General features: G+C 39.6%; 1 protein-coding gene across 3 annotated transcripts; it reads left to right on the plus strand.

Annotated features, from left to right (window-relative positions):
- Positions 1-29: 29 nt before the first annotated feature.
- On the plus strand, positions 30-19,030 carry si:ch211-218d20.15 (uncharacterized). Of its 3 annotated transcripts, none has more exons than XM_063052938.1 (9): positions 30-120; positions 2,270-2,447; positions 6,223-6,341; positions 7,459-7,519; positions 9,778-9,845; positions 10,181-10,283; positions 15,124-15,242; positions 16,241-16,386; positions 18,586-19,030. In XM_063052938.1, coding segments are annotated over exons 2-9 (723 nt in total). In that variant the 5' UTR covers positions 30-120; positions 2,270-2,446; the 3' UTR covers positions 18,692-19,030. The 3 variants fall into 3 exon arrangements, with proteins under 3 accessions (XP_062909008.1, XP_062909007.1, XP_062909006.1); XM_063052937.1 differs by having other exon boundaries at positions 2,270-2,374; XM_063052936.1 differs by lacking the exon at positions 2,270-2,447 and having other exon boundaries at positions 55-120.
- Positions 19,031-19,248: the final 218 nt, after the last annotated feature.

The raw sequence follows: 19,248 nt of genomic DNA on the forward strand, positions 1-19,248 counted from the left end.
AGCCGGTACGGCACTGATTGCGCTCCGGGCTGCTGTCGGCTGTTGTCCTGGTAACGATGGCAGCCGTGGGTCGGACGGAGCCGCTGCGGGAGCCCTGTTGTTACCTGCGCCGCTTCCGAGGTAGGGTCGGGAGGCACCGGCACACATTTAACTAGCACTGGGGGCTTTCGATCGAGGCGCCCCTGAACGGGGAGACACCCGACGTGCAAATTAATCACAAAGTCGTGTGATCGCTGTGCCGGGGTCCGGAGCTCTGGAACCCCCTCCATCACCCTTTTTAATTAGAACCCTTCTCTCCCATCTCCCCCATCTTTTTGGGCGCTCCTCAAACCTTGTCCTTGACTGAGCACTTACCTTAGATTCTCCTTGAGCCAAGTTTTAGGAGTAAGGCTGCTGTCAGGCTTTCGGCATGTTAAAGGGTCTTAGATGAATGGGAGCTGTGGTTGGGCGAGAGGTTAAGCTGAGGCCTGGTTTTTCCCTTCCCGGTCAGATGTTGAGAACTATAAAATATAGAAGTAGAATCGAGCCATACGGCCCATCGAGTCTATACCGTCATTCAACCATATCTATGTCTTTTTCTTTCGACCCATTCTTCCAGCAAGAAGTCAGATTGCTTTATCCAAAGGCTAGGTGTGAACATAGAACAGGGAAAATTACAGCACACGAACAAGCCTTTTGGCTCACAACGTCTGTGCTGAGAATGATGCCGAAAATAAATTAATTCATTCTGTCAGCACATGATTGATATCCCTACATTTTTCACATACTCATATGCCTATCTAAAAGCTTCTTGAACACCATTATTGTTCCTGCTGCCATTGCCACTACTAGCAGCTTGTTCCAGTAATCTTATCACTCTGTTTAAAAAAACTTGCCCCATACATCCCCTTTAAAGTCTTCTTCTCTCACTTTAAAGAGATACTGTCTAGTATTTGACATTGTTATTCTGGGCAAGAAAAAGATTCTGCACGTTATCTATGCTTTTCATAATTTTATAATTTTTCAGCATGTGTCTTCCCTCAGACTCCTATACTAAAGAGAAATGATAACCAGATAAATTGTTATGACAATCCTGTAGCTTAAGATTTGACATTACTAAGATAAATACTTTTTGATAAAATAAACTAACTTGGGGGAACTGGAGTGAAAGGGATGTTAGTTTACAAACGGAGGTAATGTACAGTGAGACTGTCAGGAGAGACAGGCAGATGATAGGGCAAAATTGCAGTCAGTGGGATGGATTGCACTGTAAAAGGGAGCCAAAATTGAAAAGGGTGACAAATACAGGACTGAAGGTATTATATTTGAAAGTACAGCAAAAAAAGGTAGATGATCTTGTCGTGCAATTAGAGATTGGGAAGTATGATGTTGCGGGTATCACAAAGTCATAACTGAAAGATGATTGTAGTTGGGAGCTTAATATCTGAGGATACACAATCTATTGAAAGGACAGACAGGTAGACAGAGGAGGAGAATGGCTCCGCTGGTAAAAAAATGGAATCAATCTTTAGAAAGAGGTGACATAGGATCGGAAGATGTAGAATCCTTGTGGGCAAAGTAAGAAACTGAAAGAGTAAGGAAACTCTGATGGAAGTTATTTACAGACCTCCAAACAGTACCCAGGATGTGGTACGCAAATAGATAGAAAAAGCATGTCAAAAAGGCAATGTTACATTAGTCAAGGGGGATTTCAATATGCAGATAGATTGGGAAAATCAGTTGATGCTGGATCCCAAGAGAGGAAGTTTGTGGAATGCATCCCAGATAGCTTTTTGAAGCAGCTTGTGGTTGAGCCCACTAGGGGATCAGCAATTCTAGATTGGGTGTTATATAATGAACCAGATGTGATTAGGGAGCTTAAGGTAAAGGAACCCTCTGGAAACAATGATCATAACATGATAGAATTCATCCTGCAGTTTGAGAGGGAGAAGCTTAAGTCAGATACATCAATACTACAGTGGATGATGGCAGAGCAGCAGCAGCTGGAGTTTCTGGGAGAAATTCCGTGGGTGCAGAATAGATAAATCTCAAAGACAAGGAAGTATTTGAAACGCAAGAAGATGCAACCATGGCTGACAAGGGAAGTCAAAGCCAACATAGAAACAAAAGAGAGGGCATATAATAATGGAAAAATTATTGGGAAGAGAGAAGACTGGGAAATTTTTTAAAACCAACAGAAGGCAACTAAAAAAGCCATGAGGAGGGAAAAGATGAAATATGAAGGTAGGCTAACCAATGATACCAAACTGATACCAAATGTTTTTTTCAGATATATAAAGAGTAAAAGCGAGGTGACAGTAGATTTTTGTCTGCTGGAAAATGACGCTGGAGAGACAGTGATGCGGGACAAGGAAATGTCGGATGAACGGAATAAGTATTTTGCATTAGTCTTAACTGTGGAAGATACCAGTAGTATGCCAGATGTTCAAGAGTGTCAGGATGCAGAAGTGAGTGAAGTTGCTATTACTAGGAAGATGATGCTTGGGAAACTGAAAGGTTTGAAGGTAGATAAGCCACCTGGACCAGATGGTGTACACCCCAGGGTTCTGAAAGAGGTACCTGAAGTCATTAGTGGAGAAGTTAGTTATGGGCTTTCAAGAATCAAATGGATTCCAGCATGGTTCTGGAGGACTGAAAAGTTGCAAATGTCATTCCACTCTCAAGAGGGGAGGGAGGCAGAAGAAAGGATAGACCACTTAGTCTGGCCTCAGTTAAGGATGTGGTTTTGGGATACTTGGAAGCACAGGACAAAATAGGCCATAGTCAGCATGGTTTCCTTAAGGAAGCATCTGGCCTGACAAATCTGTTGGAATTCTTTGAAAAAATAACTAGTAGGATAGACAAAGGAGAATTGGTGAATGTTGGGTACTTGGGTTTTCAAAAAGTCTTTCAAAAGGTGCTGCAGCTGAGGCTACTAAACAAGATATGAGCCCAAGGTATTACAGGAAAGATACTGGCATGGATAGAGCATTGGCTGACTGGCAGGAGGCAAAGAGTTGGAATGAATGGGGTCTATTCTAGTTGGCTGCCAGTGATAGGTGGTCAGTATTGGGACAGCTTCTTTTCACGTTATACTGTACGTCATCGATTTGGGTGATGGAATTGAAGGCTTTGTGTCCAAGTTTGTGGACGATATGAATATAGGTGGAGGGGAAGGTAGTGTTGAGGAAAGAGAGGGGCAGCAGAAAGACTTAGATTCAGAGAATAGGCAAGAGGTGGCAGATGGAATACGGTGTCAAGAAGTATCTGGTCATGCACTTTGGTAGAAGGGATAAAAGCATAGGCTATTTTTTTTTCCCTTTTTGCACCTTCTGCCATTTCCATAGCATTTGACTTTTTACGAGGCCGAGTTACTAGTTCGACGTTCAACCTGGCATGGATGGAAAGCATGCAAGGAGCTGGCCAGACTCAAATTTTGGACCATTCACTTCAAAGTCCAGTGCTGATGCCACTACACGATCAGCTGGCTACAGACTGTTTTCTTAATGGAGAGAAAATACAAAAAACTGAGATGCAAACAGATATGGGAACCCTTATACTGGATTCCCTGAAGGCTTATTTGCAGGTTGAGTTGTTTGTGATGAAGGTGAATGCAATGTTAGCATTCATTCCAAGAGGACTAGAATATAAAAGCAAGGATATGATGCTGAGCAACATACACAAAATGCTGGAGGAACTCAGCAGGCCAGGCAGCATCTATGGAATAGAGTACAGTCGACGTTTAGGGCCAAGACCCTTCAGCAGGATTTTCAGATTTTCTGTTGTTTGTAACATAATGCTGAGGCTGTATAAGGCACTGGTGAGGCCTCACTTGGAGTATTGTGAGCAGTTTTGGGTCCCTTATTTAAGGAAGGATGTGCTGTCGTTGGAGAGGGTTCAGAGGACGTTCATGAGAATGATCCTGGAAATGAAAGAGTTATCTTATGAGCAGCCATTGAAGGCTCTGGGCCTGTATTTGCAGGAATTTAGAAGAATGAGCGGGGATCTCATTGAAAACTATTGAAAGGCCCAGATAGAGTGGATGTGAAGAGGATGTTTGCTTTGGTGGAGGAGTCTGCGACTCGAGGGCGCAGCCTCAAAATAGAGTGACATCCATTTAGAATGAAGATGAGGAGGAATTTCTTTAGCTAGGGAGCAGTAAGCCTGAGGGTGGTGTTACCACAGACAGCTATGGAGACCAAGTTGTTGGCTATATTTAGGGCAAAGGTTGATAGGTTCTTGATTAGTCAGGGCATGCAGTGTTATGGGGAGAAGGCAGGAGATTGGAGCTGAGAGAGAAATGATGAAATGGTAGAGCAGATGGGCCAAATGGCCTAATTTGGCTCCAGTGGTCTCATGGAATATTCCTAATGTATTTAGTACTTGAAAGTCCCCAATTGCCATAGTACAATTCCCATCCTTCTGGATATCGGTCTTGGCTGTGCTAGTTTAGTTACTTGATGACTAAGCTGCCCCATTCTGTTTTGTGTGGTACATAAACAAAAAATGCTGGATAAACTCTGGAGATCAGGCAGCATCCATGGAAAGAGAAGCAGTCAACTTTTTGATGGGCGGTCCTGACGAAGAATCACAGACCCAAAACATTGATTATTTCTCTTTCTACAGAAACTGCCTGACCTGTTGACTTTTTCCAGCATTTTTTGTGCATCTACAGTTATTTTTATTTCCACTTTTTATAGTCTTCACCTACGTACTGTGCAGAAGTCTGAGGCACATATATATAGCTAGGCTGCCCAAGACATTTTTAGCACAGTACTGTATTTGTCAGTGTGGAGTGACAATGTGAGTTTGTAAATCTGGTGGGAGCAAAGAATGTTGGAATGGTAAGCTTGTGGGCTAGGAAGCAGAGGAGTGTCGGGGTGGGGGAATGGTGGCGTGGATGCAGACACATCCAGCCTTGAGGCAATAGGCAAGGACAATTGATTTCAAACAATTAGTTTATTGATCATTACATAATGTCTCTCTGGTGCTTCCCGCTCCTTCCTCTCTCCCTTCCCATTTTCCCAACCATGGTGTGTGTGTGTGTATATATATATACCCAAGACTTTTACACCCTACTGTATGAGTAATTTTGATAGGGTCTTTGTAATATAATGTCTGTTGATAGCTATATATTAAATATAGAGAAATCCAAGGAGCTGATGTATGAGATGAAATCATACCAGCAGATAACATACTAAGGACTTTTAGTTCTGCCTAACAAATAGCATATCTGTGCAATGCCAAGGGAGAATTGCAGAGAGATACCAGGTTGTATATATTTATTTAGAGATACAGTGCGAAACAGGCCTCTCTGGCCCTTTGAGCTGTGCTGCCTAGCAGCCACTGATTTAACCTAGCCTAATCATGGCACAATTTACAATGGCCAATTAACCTACCAACCGGTACGTCTTTGGACTGTGGGAGGAAACTGGAGCACCTAGAAGAAACCCATGCGCATACAGGAAAAAAACGTAAAAACTCGCTTCCAGAGTATGCTGGAGTTGAACTCTGAACTCTGACACCGAAGGCTGAAATAGTGTTATGCTAACCACTATGCTGTCTATTTTCCGCTGAAGTTTCTAAAGTGGTGATCAAAGCCATAATATTCTGACTTGGGGATGGAAGTGCTGTTACTTAACTAAGGCTAAACTTAGAAATACCCAGTGCTTTCACTGAACTAGACTCGCTTTCAAGGACTCTTCATCTCATGTTCTCAACAGTTATTGTCTGTTTGTTTGTTTGTTTATTTATTTATTATTATTTCTTTTTTCTCTTTCTTTTTTGTATTTGCATAGTTTGTTGGGTTTTTTTGCACATTGGTTGTTTGTCCATCCTTATTGATTCTATTGTGTCTCTTGTATCTACTGTGATTGCCCACAAGAAAAGGAATATCAGGATTGTATATGGTGACGTATATGTACTTTGGTTAATAAATTTACTTTGAACTTCACGGTATTTTTAAAGAAGGACCTGGTTAGTTTGATATCTATACATCTGGAAGGGGAATAGGATACAAAGTTTTTATAAAAGTGAGTAGAATCTCTAAACTTCAGACTTTTCATCGTCTTAACTGTTAATATAACTAAGGACAATTAAATAGGCAAGACGTAGAAGGATGTGGTCCTAATGGGCAAATAGGATTATGTTGATGGGGAGTAAATGTGGTCATCCAAAAGTGATTTCTGTGCTATATGATTCTATGAATTAACATGATTCTCTTTTTGTTTGTTCCATATTCAGTGGATATTAATATTAAGAAGCCCCTTCAACCTACCCATCTAAGCAGTGAGCAAGTAGCTGTGGAGATCTGGTCACTCTGTTTTCAGCTTGATCTTCTTATTCGGGCAGAAGTTCATCAGGTAAGCAATGTGTGGGTTAATATAGTGTGAACAATGGTTGATAATCAATAACTGACCCTGAATACATTAGCTACAAAGTAATTTTCAAAAATATTTGAAATGAGACTTAACATGTTTAAGAATGTACATGTTTAAGTACATTAACTTCTGTGTGATTTTTGGGAATCTGTAGGAAGTGTACATTTCATAGGAACTGAGTAAAAGAATGTAGCATTCTTTACATTACAATTAAATTGTATGACTAATAAACAAAAGTTAGCAAAATATACTTCAGCAACCTGCACCATGAGCATGCCATCACCGTATAGTAGTTCTGAATACATGAAGGTAGAAACAATTTATTTTTGCTCAAATTCAGGTGAAAATTCATGAGTAGTAATCTCCCACATTATTTTGTCAATGTCTTTTAATTATTCTTTCCTTCCTTAACTGCTCCCATTTTCTCAATGGCCAGATAACCTATTTAAAAATTATCCCCATAGTCACCCTTCGGACAGGTGGGGCTTGACAACCTTGGATGGCAGCCCATCTAGGAGAAGGAAAACTCTGATCTTAAACCTCTGCTGCCTTGCAGCCATACTCCCCCCCGCCCCCCATGGGAAAGGCTTCGGAAGTAAACCCCAAGGAAGAAATCTGGAGCCGGGGTCCTTAAGGCAGTTTGATGTTGTTCACAACTTCACTCTGGCAACCTCTGTAACGACACTGGTGCCAAGCTGTATTGGTGCTCGCCCTTCCCTTGGACTACATCAGTGATGTGGAGAGGGGGATCCCGCTGCATGGGTAACAACCAGTTCTTCAAATCTTCGTGCCCAGGCTTACACCCTGGAGAAGACACAGTCCACCAGAGGCACAAACCCATGATCCCCTGGGATTGATGGCTGCCTACAATAGTCACCCTGTTTTCACGCTATCAGTGATATTCACCACCTGCCACTCTCCCTGTAGCTTTACAAGCTTCCATTATCTCCTTTTCAGTCCTGCTGAAGGTTCTCTGTCCTGAAGCATTAGCTCTATGCTCTCCCATGGATACAGCCTGATCTGCGGAGTATTTCCAGGCTTCTCTTATTTATTAAAGTTTTCCACAGCTCTCTGAATAAAAAAATCTTTTGTTATCTAGTTACAGGAACAGCTAAGAGAAGATAAAAGCCCTGTGGAATCAGAATCTTTTCATTCAAGAGGTAGGTATAGTTATAGTTTAAAAAATGTAAATTAGAAAATGACAAATGCTGGAAATCTGCGATTCTATAAATGCTCAGTAGATCATACAGCAGAGCAGAGTTGATGATCCAAACCAAAGACCCAGAAAGTGAGAGAATCAAAATGGTTTTATTTTGTAGAGAAGGTAGGGGAGTGATGGATAGGACAAAGGATGAAGCCAGTATTGCTGTGCGAATAAGATACAGAGGAACATATGGCCAGTAGGTTAATAGAGGAAGTTAGAGAGTGAGGATGCAAACAAAGGACAAAAAATAGTTGCAAAAATGCTTCTGGATGTGTTGCAGTCTTCTGGAGTCAATACTGAATTCAGTCACTTCAGGTAATTTGCTTGCTCTGCCTGTATCAGAAGAGGCCATTTCTACTCTTAAGTAGAGTTTCTCCTTCTTCATGAGCAAAGCCTTTCTTGCTGGGTATGTCCTATAGCCCTGTATTTTCTGATGTTTTATACTCTCTTTGCTTGTACTCTCAGTCTAATTGCCTTTTCAATTTTTATTACAGTAATAACATTTTTAGGCAAAAATACACTGTAGTTTCTGTTGTAGTTGGTTCCAACACTGAAATGCCCTTTGATGTCCTGGCTGAAGTTTTCTGAAGTAGATGATGTACAGGTTGGTCATCCACGAGCTGAGAGCAATGAGAAAGATGTGTTTGCAAAAAGCGTGAGAGATAAAGGAAGACAGGCTGGGCTATCAAAATAGGGTGTGTTCTGTATGCAAAGTATAACCAATTCACTAATTTGACTTCAGAGTTAACAAAGACCTAGGAAGTAATCGTTTGCTTAAACTGTAACACAACTGTGGAGATTACAGAACTAAATAATGACACTATTACAGCTCGGGGCCTTGGGAGTTCAATTCCGACACCATCTGTGAGAAGTTGTATGTCCTTCCCGTGAAGCATATGGGTTTATTCCAGGTGCTTTGGTTTCCTCCCACAGTCCAAAGACATAACAGTTAGTAGGTTAGTTGGTCATTGTAAACTGTCCTGTGATTAGGCTAGGGTTAAATAGGTGGGTTGTCAGCTGATTTAGCTTGTTAGGCTGGAAGGGCCTGTTTTGTGCTGTATCCCTAAATAAATAGACCCAAGTAAGGCAGAATCATTATTGAGGACTATCGGTTACCTTGGAAAAGTCACAAGTGGATTAGCAACAATCATAGAGGACAGGTTCAAGATAAAGTTCTGCTTCATGTCAGAATGTTGAATAAAAAAAAAGTTATATTTGTAAAGCAAAGTCTATGGTGCCTAAATGAAGTCACGTCTATGCTTTGTGATTATGTGTCATTGGTGGAGCTTGGCTATTTGAAATAAATTTGGACAACTTCAAAAATTCACCTCAAAAGTTGACCTTTGAATTCTTCAGCATTCATGAAAGTGTGTTAATTTGTTATACACAGTGAGCTAACAACTATTTTGGTCATAGACATACTTGAAAGCTTGGGGCTTTGATGCATTTTCTGTTGTGCAAATGGAAATTAATGGACAGTCTGAGGAGCAGGGCCAGGGCTGAGGTTTACAGGGAAGAAATACTTGGCAACTGGGAACTGGGTTGTAGATTGGAGCCTAGAAGGATTATGAATCACAGGCTTTTGGTGTTAACTGACTATGTTTGTAGGTGTGCTTGAGTTGTATCAGCAAATGGTTATGATTTAGGACAATGAGATGGATTGAGTATGTTTCCTGGGGTCCTGGAAAGTAACATAACTGAGGTAAAAACAACCCAAGTCAGATTCCCATTCCTTGGCTTCATTTAAATTGCATTAGTCAGTTCTATCAAAAACCTGCATTTTGAGAGTTTCAAGAAACATGCTTGTCTCTGAACACTGATCTAATTTCCCTGGCAGCATTCCAAAGGAATGACATTATTAGGTACTTCAGAAATTCCATGGTTTATACCAAGAAATGCCTCTGTAGATTTATGGAGTTTTTTCCTTGACATTCATTTTTTCTCTTCAGATGCTAACCATTCATGAGTTCCTTTTGCAAGATTGCTAATCTGGGATGATCTTCTGCCATGGCTCATGTGTTCTGAGAAATAGGTTGTGATCATCCTAATGTACTTAATACGAAAATAGTGACAAAACATCAACACGAGCTTGAATTCTGTCATAGCCCCAAAAAAGAAGACATTTAATTGTGTGGAGAGTTTTTAAAATAATTATTAAAGAGTAGTAATTAGAATTTGGCAACTTTAGTTAAAAGTTGTTTAATTTTCATACAGGTATATATTATGTTGAAAGAATTAAACATTTTCTGGAGCATCTACCAGACCCTGTTCCACAGTTGGAGGTAATGTGTATTCACATCTAATAAAACTCTTAATTTTATAGTGGTGCGAATTATTGTTCTAGTCTACACAATTGTTAAGTTGCTTGAAAAATATATGCATTAAGTATCAAGTATCTCATAATACATTCCTGATCCACTAGTAATGATAACAGAAAGATCTGTGAAACGTTTGAAGCATTTTTCTACAGTAAAGGTGCTGTTTAAATATAAACTTTAAAAAATATTAATAATTCTACCATTCTAAAACAAGGAACTCTAGATTATAATGTGTTTCTAAAAGGTGCACTTCCTGTGGTATTGTTGTGTAGCCTTTACATGCAAACTGCTTTTAACAGGATTACCTGGATTCTCAAGGATTGTCAACATTGTTTCCCCGTGTTGAAATATATGTGATCCATGGTAGACCTGTTGATATGCTGGAACGGCCTACTACAGATGGTAAGAATACTTTGGCATGCAGCAATGCTTTCAAATAAATCTAACATAAGTGTAACTGGATATCTATACCAATATACAGCTTCAATCCTTTGGGTTGGATCCCTGACTTATTCTGCAGAGAAAGGTGCACCGTCAACCAAGTGAATAATTATTGAAAAGAGCAAGGTGTGCTTTGAAAAAATTCATCTTTGAAATGGAGCACAATAACATCTTTTTGGATAACTTTACTCACCACAACTCTGAACTGATTCTACGACCTACAGATTCACTTTCAAGTACCCTTTACAACTCGCGTTCTCAGTATTTTTATTTGCACAGTTTGTTTTTTGTATATTAGTTGTTTTATAGTCTTTGTTTGTGTATAGTTTTTCATAAATTTTATTGTATTTCCTTATGTAAATGCCTGCAAGAAAATGAATCTCGAGGAAGTATATGGTAACATATACATACTTTGATAGTTTGAAGCTGGACCATTGTCATAAAAGTTTTCATCCTTTTTTTGCATTGTTTGAAATATTTTTAGGGAAGGGGATAGATAGATTGATTGGAAATCAGCTTCCAATCAGTTTATTAATAATGATGTCTATTGCTTCATTTCAGAAAGTTTGCTAATCAACAGCTTCTCCAGGGGAATTGTGAATGATCTTACTGCTAGCCAGTGACAGCCTCATTTCATAAATAACTGAAACAAAATTCTAAACAAAATTGGTTGCTGGGTAAGACTGTAAGATACAGGAGCAGAATTAGACCACTTGGCCCATCGAGTTTGCTCCACCATTTCATCTTGGCTGATCCATTTCCCTCACAGCCCCAATCTCCTGCCTTCTTCCCGTATCTCTTCATGCCCTGACTAATCAAGAATCTGTCAACCCCTGCCTTAAATATACCCAATAATTTGATCTCCCACAGCCACCTATGGCAATGAATTCCACAGATTTACCACCCTCTGGCTAAAGAAATTCCTTCTCATTTCCGATGTAAATGGTCATCCCTCTATTTTAAGGTTGTGTCTTTTGGTCTTAGACTCCCTCACTACAGGAAACATCCTGTCCATATCCACTCCACCAAGGCCTTTCAACGTTCAATATATTTCAAAGGTTCAAAGGTCAAGTTTAATGTCAGAGAAATGTGTACAATATACATCCTGAAATGCTTTCTTTTCGCAAAACATCCATGAGAACAGAGAAGTGCCCCAAAGAATGAACAACAGTTAAACATGAGAATCCCAAAGTCCCTCCCGTGCATAAACGGCAGCGAGCAACGATCCCCCCTTCCCCCACCAGCAAAAATAAACACGCATTGGTACTATCACTGAGCCCAAGCATGTGCTAAGCAATAACACAGACACAGACCAAAGTTACCCCAAAAGCTTCGCATTTCATCCGAAATTCGACAACCCACAGCTTCTCTCCCTGGCAAGGGAGAGGAAGTGTCTCCCATTTTCACAGCGAGCAGGAGACAAACAACAACCTGCTGGTTTACGATCTTAAAAGTTCATTTCGTCGCTTTTTTCGAGCTCTGTGCCTAAAGATCACAAAGACCTTGGGTCTTTGGGCCCACAGCGAAAGATTTTCTGGCCTCCCCGACGACACACGAGTGTCCGGCCATGACGCCGACCCTCGATCCGCTCGTTTCCAGAGCCCCGAGGTCTTAGGCTTCCCAACACGATCAAGATTCTCAGGCCAAACCCTTGTCATGTCGAATAGCAGCCAGTCATGGAACCCCGAGATCGGGTCCCATTCCTGCAAAGAACTGAAGCCTCCCTCATTCTTCTGAATTCCAGTGAGTACAAGCCCAGAGCTATCAGATGCTCCTCATATGATAAGCCTTTCAATCACAGAGTCATTTTTGTGATTTGAACCCTCTCCAATGTCAGCAAATTTTCCTTAGATAAGGGGCTCAAAACTGCTCCCAGTACTGCAAGTGAAGCCTCGTTAGCGCCTTATAAAGCCTCAACATTACATCTTTGCTTTTATATTCTAGTCCTCTCGAAATGAATGCTAACATCACATTTGCCTTCCTCACCACTGACTCATCTGCAAATTAACCTTTAGGAAATTCAGCGGGAGGACTCCCAAGTCCTTTTACACCTCAGATTTTTGAATATTCTCTCCATTTAGCAATTAGTCTACGCTTTCATTATAAGGAAGGTTATAAAAATAAAGAGGGGGGTATAGGGAAAGATAAGAGAAGCTAATAATGAAAACATTTCAAATATAAATATGAACAATACATATTTACAAATGGAAGGCTTTATGGCTTCAATTTTCTAATTTGTATTCTCAAGGAAAAAGGGGTTTTAAAAAGGTGAAGGCTAGAGAATGTGTCCCCATAGCTTCACCTGGAGTTCTTCATGACAAATGAACAAATTAATAAAGATAAGTTTCTGGACACCAAAATGTAAAGCTTTATATTGAAAATGTGTTACTGATGCTGTTTCATTCTTCAGTGACTAGCTTACAATCATGATGGGGCACAGCAGGTTTCAGATTCTTGTATGGCTTTGAAATGATGGTTTTATTATTATTTAATGCAGTTGAATGAATCACAAAATACAACGTGAATCACAGCATCTAGAATAGCGCCAAACTTGTTCATATTACTTGCAGAATACAGTAATTATTTGCTGCCTGTGCTTTTTTTAAACCAGCTGCTATAATCAGTGTTGCTGGGGTTATCATGCACTTAAACCAAATATAGTGCAGTTTTGTCATTCTCGGATAACACAGTTCTAACAGTCTTCCACGATGCAATGCAGTGTTTTTTTTTTAAATTTAGTTTTATCACCTTGTCTCAGTGGTATTCAGGTATTTAAAAAATAATGTAGAACCTGTGCAGTTGGCATAAAATGTGGCTATATGAGCTGTTTAAACTCCACCATGGACAGTCCCAAGGCTGGCTTTGAAAGGAGGAGGTTTGGGCATTGGGTAAGCAATCCCATCCCATAAACACCCAGAAACACCAACTGAAGCTCCAGAGACCTCATTTCCTGGGAAAGGAAGAACTTCAAAGATGGGCTATACCTGGTGACCACATAAAAGCCTGACTAGTTGCTGTCAGTGGCCTATACCCCAATAGGAGTAATGGCCTTAAGTAAGCAATCATGAGTTGATTAGAAGCTTGTGGTTGCAAACCCACAATATATGATGCATTATTTACATATTGTGCTGCAATTATTATTATCAGTTTCTTTTTCAGATTTAATTCCTTAGTAGAGGTTTAAAGTACTTTTCATTTCATTAAATTATAGTTTACTTTATTTTAATTTTTATTTAGTGTTGAAACTCAGCCCCATGGTTTTCTATAACTTTTGCATCAAAGATGGCTTTTTGTTACGTGCATGAAGAACTATGGGGGTTTTGAATTCAGGTGAGTTAATAACTAAGATAAACTGATTCTTCCTATTTAGTTTGTGTGATTCTTCTAATAATTGCATTTTTAAAAAAAAAAAGAAGAATTTTTCTTTGGGCTTGGTAGTGTGAGGTTTGTGCTCATGCCTGTCCATACTCAATATTCTCAACCTTAAGAATATCAAGTCTGGGCATTTCTTAGGTTTTCTAGGAAATATAAAAAAAAAGTTAAGTTTTTCAAATGGTTGATTTCAAAGTCTTTTAGCTTCAAGAGGAAGTAAGGGCAATAGACAAGTTACCCCTCAGATGACAACAACTGTTAACAAAATCAAACTTTCAGCGAACTGATGGCATTGCATTGAAACATCTGTTTGTGGAATTGCTAAACTTCCAAATATATGGAATTGGAATTGCTTCCTTTGAATTCTAAAATCACCATTTCTGAAGGAGGAAGTTATATCAGATAAATAGCATTGGCAGAAGAAAGTTATATTAACCTTTAAAAACATCTAAGTAACATGGTTTAATGCTGGTGTAAGTCTGGGAACTGTTTAATTGCATAGTTTTCATTTAAGGAATGGTACATGAAAAACGGGAAAATCATTTGTCTGTAGGTATTAAACCTGATTGCTGCCTGTATCTTATTGTCTCTTCCTCCACCCACCTCCCACCAAAGTACCCAAAAATATTTTGTAATAGGTTTCTCAAAGTTAAATTCACACATCAAAGTATTTGGTTGTCTCCTTTTATTGTTTAAATTATGTATATGGTACACTGATGTTTTATCGAGAAAGTAGTATTAGATTTCAAATAAGTGGAATGTTGCAGTCGGATTTGCATATTGAAAATAAATTTTGATTCTTTGAAGTCCTAAATGGATTTATTCTGTCAGCATGTGCAGGCTTGCAAAACATTTGCTGTTTTACACAGTTTGGGGTAGCATGGTAGCTTAGAAGTTAGAATATAATTTGCAGCACCAACAATCCGGGTTCAATTCTCGCCACTGTCTGTAAGGAGTTTGTTTGTTCTACCCCTGTGGTCACTTTGTTTCCTGTGGGTGGTCCAATTTTCTCCCACATTCCAAAGACATACAGGTTAGGGTTAGTAAATTGTGGGCATGCGATGCTGGTGCTGGAAGCATGGTGTCACTGTGGGCTGCCGCCAGCAAATGTTTTATTCGTTGATGCAAACAATGCGCTTCACTGTATGTTTTGATGTACAAGTGACAAATACAGCTGATCATTTGATCTTGCATTAATTTTAATGTAATCTTGATAATTCTTGGTCCATATTTATAACAAGTTTTATTAAACTTTTTTTCAACTCTGCTAATTTTTAAGTTCATGATTAGTATATGTTTCCATGTGTTCTTGCTCATATGATAACTTTCCTTACTTTGCTATTAGTTCTTACAGAAGGCAAGATGTTATTGTACCAATCATGGATGTTGAGTCCTGAGACTAAAGTTGTTCTGTTTGTTTTCATTACAGATTATTTTTCCCATATTGGGAAACTAAATCAACTTTTGGTTTTAAGTCAACAACTGGAAGATGATGTTCAGCATCTGGGAAGTCATAAGTACATAGCACATCAACTTTCAGTCTTGTATGTGAGTGTTATCTCGAGGTGTATTGTAAAAATTGTCCTATTGCTTTTTTGATGTAAAATATTACCGAGCATTGGAATCATTATGCTTTCTATTTCCTCCCATTTCTCCACTTCCTTCGCAAATTTCACTAAAATTAAAGAAGGTATTACTTCAGTAAAATACAGTTGTCCCACGGTATCCGCAGGGGATTGGCTCCAGGGCCCCCTGCGAATACCAAAATCCGCGGATGCTGGAGTCCCTTATATAAAATGGCGTAGTATTTGTGTATAACCTACGCACATCCTCCTGTATACTTTAAATCATCTCTAGATTACCAATAATACCTAACACAATGTAAATGCTATGTAAATAGTTGTTATACTGTATTGTTTAGGGAATAATGACAAGAAAAAAAAAGTCTGTACATGTTCAGTACAGAGGCAACCATCGTAGATCTTCTGGGAACGCTGATGCTGCCTTGGCATCAGTCGATGCAGATTCTCTCGTGATCTTTAAGTTCTTGAGGCTGTAGTGCTTTACATAGCTAGCCAGCCATCCCTTACTAGCCTTAAACTCCTTCCTCTTGCTCACAACACAAGTAGCGAACGAATGAGATGCGAGACGAACAATGCTCAAACAACGAGTGCTGGAGAGAGACTGAGGATCTGTGAAATGGCGGGAGGCTACAGCAGGGTATGCCTACACATCACTTCATTTGCGTGGATTCAGCGTAGTGCTCGGCACGCAGCAAATTCAAGTTTTGCTTTTTGGAATTTTTTTTTCAAATATTTTCGATCCGCGGTTGGTTGAATCAGCGGATGCAGAACCTGCGGATATGGAGGGCCGACTGTACACCAGAAATATGAATTTGATTGAAGGCTTTTAGTAACAAGAATCTCAGTTTTGACGGCGTTAAACTTTGTTACTGTAATCTTATTTTATGGATTAGTAATTGCCTTGCCCACTGGGTAATGATATAGTTGTTCTTATTCCAGAGGATGTTTATGTTCTTCTTCTAGAAAGTTTTGAATTACTTCAGTGGATATAATGCATTTGATGTACTAATAAGAGACATCGAAGCTAATTTCAAAGCTTTAAAATCTGCATTGGCTGTTGTTGAGAGTCCTGAAGAGGAGCCTCTCCTACCATACCATTACGTAAACTGGTGAGTATGACTGGAAATCACTGGATTCAGTAGATACAGGGAGGATGCTTGTTTAAGACCCACTTTGGAAATTATTCATTGGAAATCAGAATCAGAATCAGGTTTATTATCACCGGCATGTGACGTGAACAATTTAAAATCTGTGTTCAAAGTTCAAAGTAAATGTAATATAAAATAAATAAGTAGTGAATATTGAGAGCATGAGATGCAGATTCCTTGAATGTTGAGTCTATTGGTTGTGGGAACATTTCAATAAGGGGGCAAGTGAAGTTGAGTGAAGTTATCCCCTTTGGTTCAAGAGCCTGATGGTTGAGGGGTAATTACTGTTCCTGAACCAGGTGATTTGCGTCCTGAGGCATCTGATGGCAGCAGCAAGAAGAGGGCATGACCTGAGTAGTGGGTGTCCCTGATGATGGATTCTGTTCTCCTGCATCATATGGATGTGCTCAATGTTGGGGAGGGCTTTATCTGTGATGGACAGGGCTGTATCCTCTACTTTTTGCAGGATTTCCATACCAGGTTGTGATGCAGCCAGTCAATATACTCTCCACAACACATCTACGAAGTTTGTCAAAGTTTTAGATGCAATGCTGAATCTTCGTAAACTCCCAAGGAAGCAGAGGCATTGCTGTGCTTTCTTCGTAATTGCATTTAAGTGGTGGGCCCAGGACAGGCCCTCTGAAATAATAACACAGAGGGATCTTTACAGTACATCTTATTGCCCATCTCATAATCTTCACTGAACCTGTTGGGATTTGATTGTATAGAATAGCACAAATGACTTTACTAAAGTTACAAGTTACTAAAACACTTAGATTTAATTATATTTATAAAGGAATGTATTTTCATTAAATTAAATAAACCTCATGTTATAATTAGTGTTAGATTAAGTATGACATAGTTAACTAATAACTGAAAATATCTAACATTGGGCTTCGTAATTGTTTCTTGAGGTACAACAGTTGTCTGTGACTAATTGACCTTATTTTGTGATCAATGTCCAGTCTTTTGCTCTGTTTGGAGAACTTTTATTAGAACTGGCCAATGACCAGTCAAGGCTGAGATGAGGCATTTAGGATTGTCCAGTTTAAGTGGCTGAAGGAACATACCATAGCACAATCTACCCTCTGCTGGCCCACTATCAGCCACCATATATGGAAGTCTGTGGTCTTCACAGTGGACTGATCAGCTCCCTCAGAATCCATAGAAAAGGAATGTAAGCAAGTCATTCACAATTCTGAAGGACTGCCTAAGAAGAAATGGAGATGAATCTAGAAATATTTGCTAATCTATGATCTAATAGTATTCATTTTAGTCACTCATTATTAAACTTGAACAATATGTATTGAGCAACTATTCAACTTTGGAGGCACAACCCCTGTGATTTGTGGCCAGCTGCAGTTAAGGGCTACTGCCACTACCTTTGTGGGATGCGGTAATTCAGCACAGCAAGGATTCAAATGTAGAATGTTTTCCATCTCTCTGGTTGGGTGCTACCTTACAAAAATACATATATACATAGTGAAATCTGTTGATTTTAATGCCCCTATTAGGAAAAGTGGAGTTTATATACTCTGGTCACTTCATTAGGTACCTCCTTTATCTAATAAAGTGGCGACTGAGTTTTTCTTCATGGTTCAGCTGCTGTAGCCCATCAATGTGTTGTGGAGCAGAGATTCAGTTTTGCACACCGCTGTTGTAACATGTGGTTATTTAAGTTACTGTTGCCTTCTTGTCAGCTTGAACTAGTCTGGCCATTCTCCTCTGACATCTCTCATTTTGCCCATGGAACTGCTGTCCACTGGAAATTTTTTTTTGTTTTTCATACCATTCTCTGTAAACTCTATAGACTGTTGTGAATGAAAATCCCAACAGATCAGCATTTTCTGAGATACTCAAACCATCTTGTCTGGCAAAACAATCATTTCCCAGTCAAAGTTACTTAAATCACATTTCTTCCCCTTTCTGATGTTTGTTCTGAACAACAACTGAACCTCCTGACACTGGTCTGCATGCTTTTATGCATTGGGTTGCTGCCATATGATTGGCTGATTAGATATTTGCATTAACAAGCAGGGGTACCTAATAAAGTGGCCACTGAGTGTAGTTGGAAAGACTAATTATTACTAATAATTAAGCAATTTAAATACTATTGTTAATACTAAGCTAACTATTATTTTCAATTTGCTTTTCATTTAGGATACTCAGTCTTACTCACAGTATCATCAAAACTGTGTCAACCCTTCCTGAAGAGCTTACTGAAGAACTCTCATTGGTCATGTCTTTTGCTACGAACCTGAGATGATGCTCAAAGCATGTAAACTCTCTGAGTATGCTAGAGACTTTAAGTAGATATGTGTTGCACAGAAGAAGAATCTGAAAACAAACAGCAATTAGTTCTTTGCGAACTTAATGGTCAAGAAATTCTGTTGCATAATGTGTGCTACACGATTGAATTTCTACCAATAAAACATTTTGTTATGGGAAGTCAGGGACTTATTATATGAATAGTAAACACGAGTCTCCACAGGTGCTGGAAATCTAGAGCAACACTCACAAAATGGTGGAGGAGCTCAGCAGGTCTATGGATGGGAATTAACAGTTGACGTTTCGGGCCGAGACCCTCCATAAGGACTACTAAATAAGGGGGAAGAAGGCATGGGTAGAGGAAGTACAAGCTTGCAGGTGATAGGTGAAACCAGGTGAGGGAGAAGGTGGGGGGTGGGGAAATAAAGTAAGAAGTTGGGAGGCAATTGGTGGAAGAGTTAAAGGGCTGAAGAAGAAGGAATCTGTTAGGAAGGGACAGTGGACCATTGAAGAAAGGGAAGGAGGAGGGCCAGCAGAGGGAGGTGTTAGGCAGGT

Source organism: Mobula hypostoma, chromosome 7 (genome assembly GCF_963921235.1).
Source record: "Mobula hypostoma chromosome 7, sMobHyp1.1, whole genome shotgun sequence".
Taxonomy (NCBI): Eukaryota; Metazoa; Chordata; class Chondrichthyes; order Myliobatiformes; family Myliobatidae; genus Mobula; species Mobula hypostoma.

What these genes read in the sequence shown, in the direction of transcription:
- si:ch211-218d20.15 (XM_063052936.1), top strand. Translation starts at nt 57, where the DNA reads ATGGCAGCCGTGGGTCGGACGGAGCCGCTGCGGGAGCCCTGTTGTTAC. An exon ending in AGAATCTTTTCATTCAAGAG is followed by an intron (nt 7,520 to 9,777) that starts GTAGGTATAGTT and finishes ATTTTCATACAG; the next exon opens with GTATATATTATGTTGAAAGA. An exon ending in CCATACCATTACGTAAACTG is followed by an intron (nt 16,387 to 18,585) that starts GTGAGTATGACT and finishes CTTTTCATTTAG; the next exon opens with GATACTCAGTCTTACTCACA.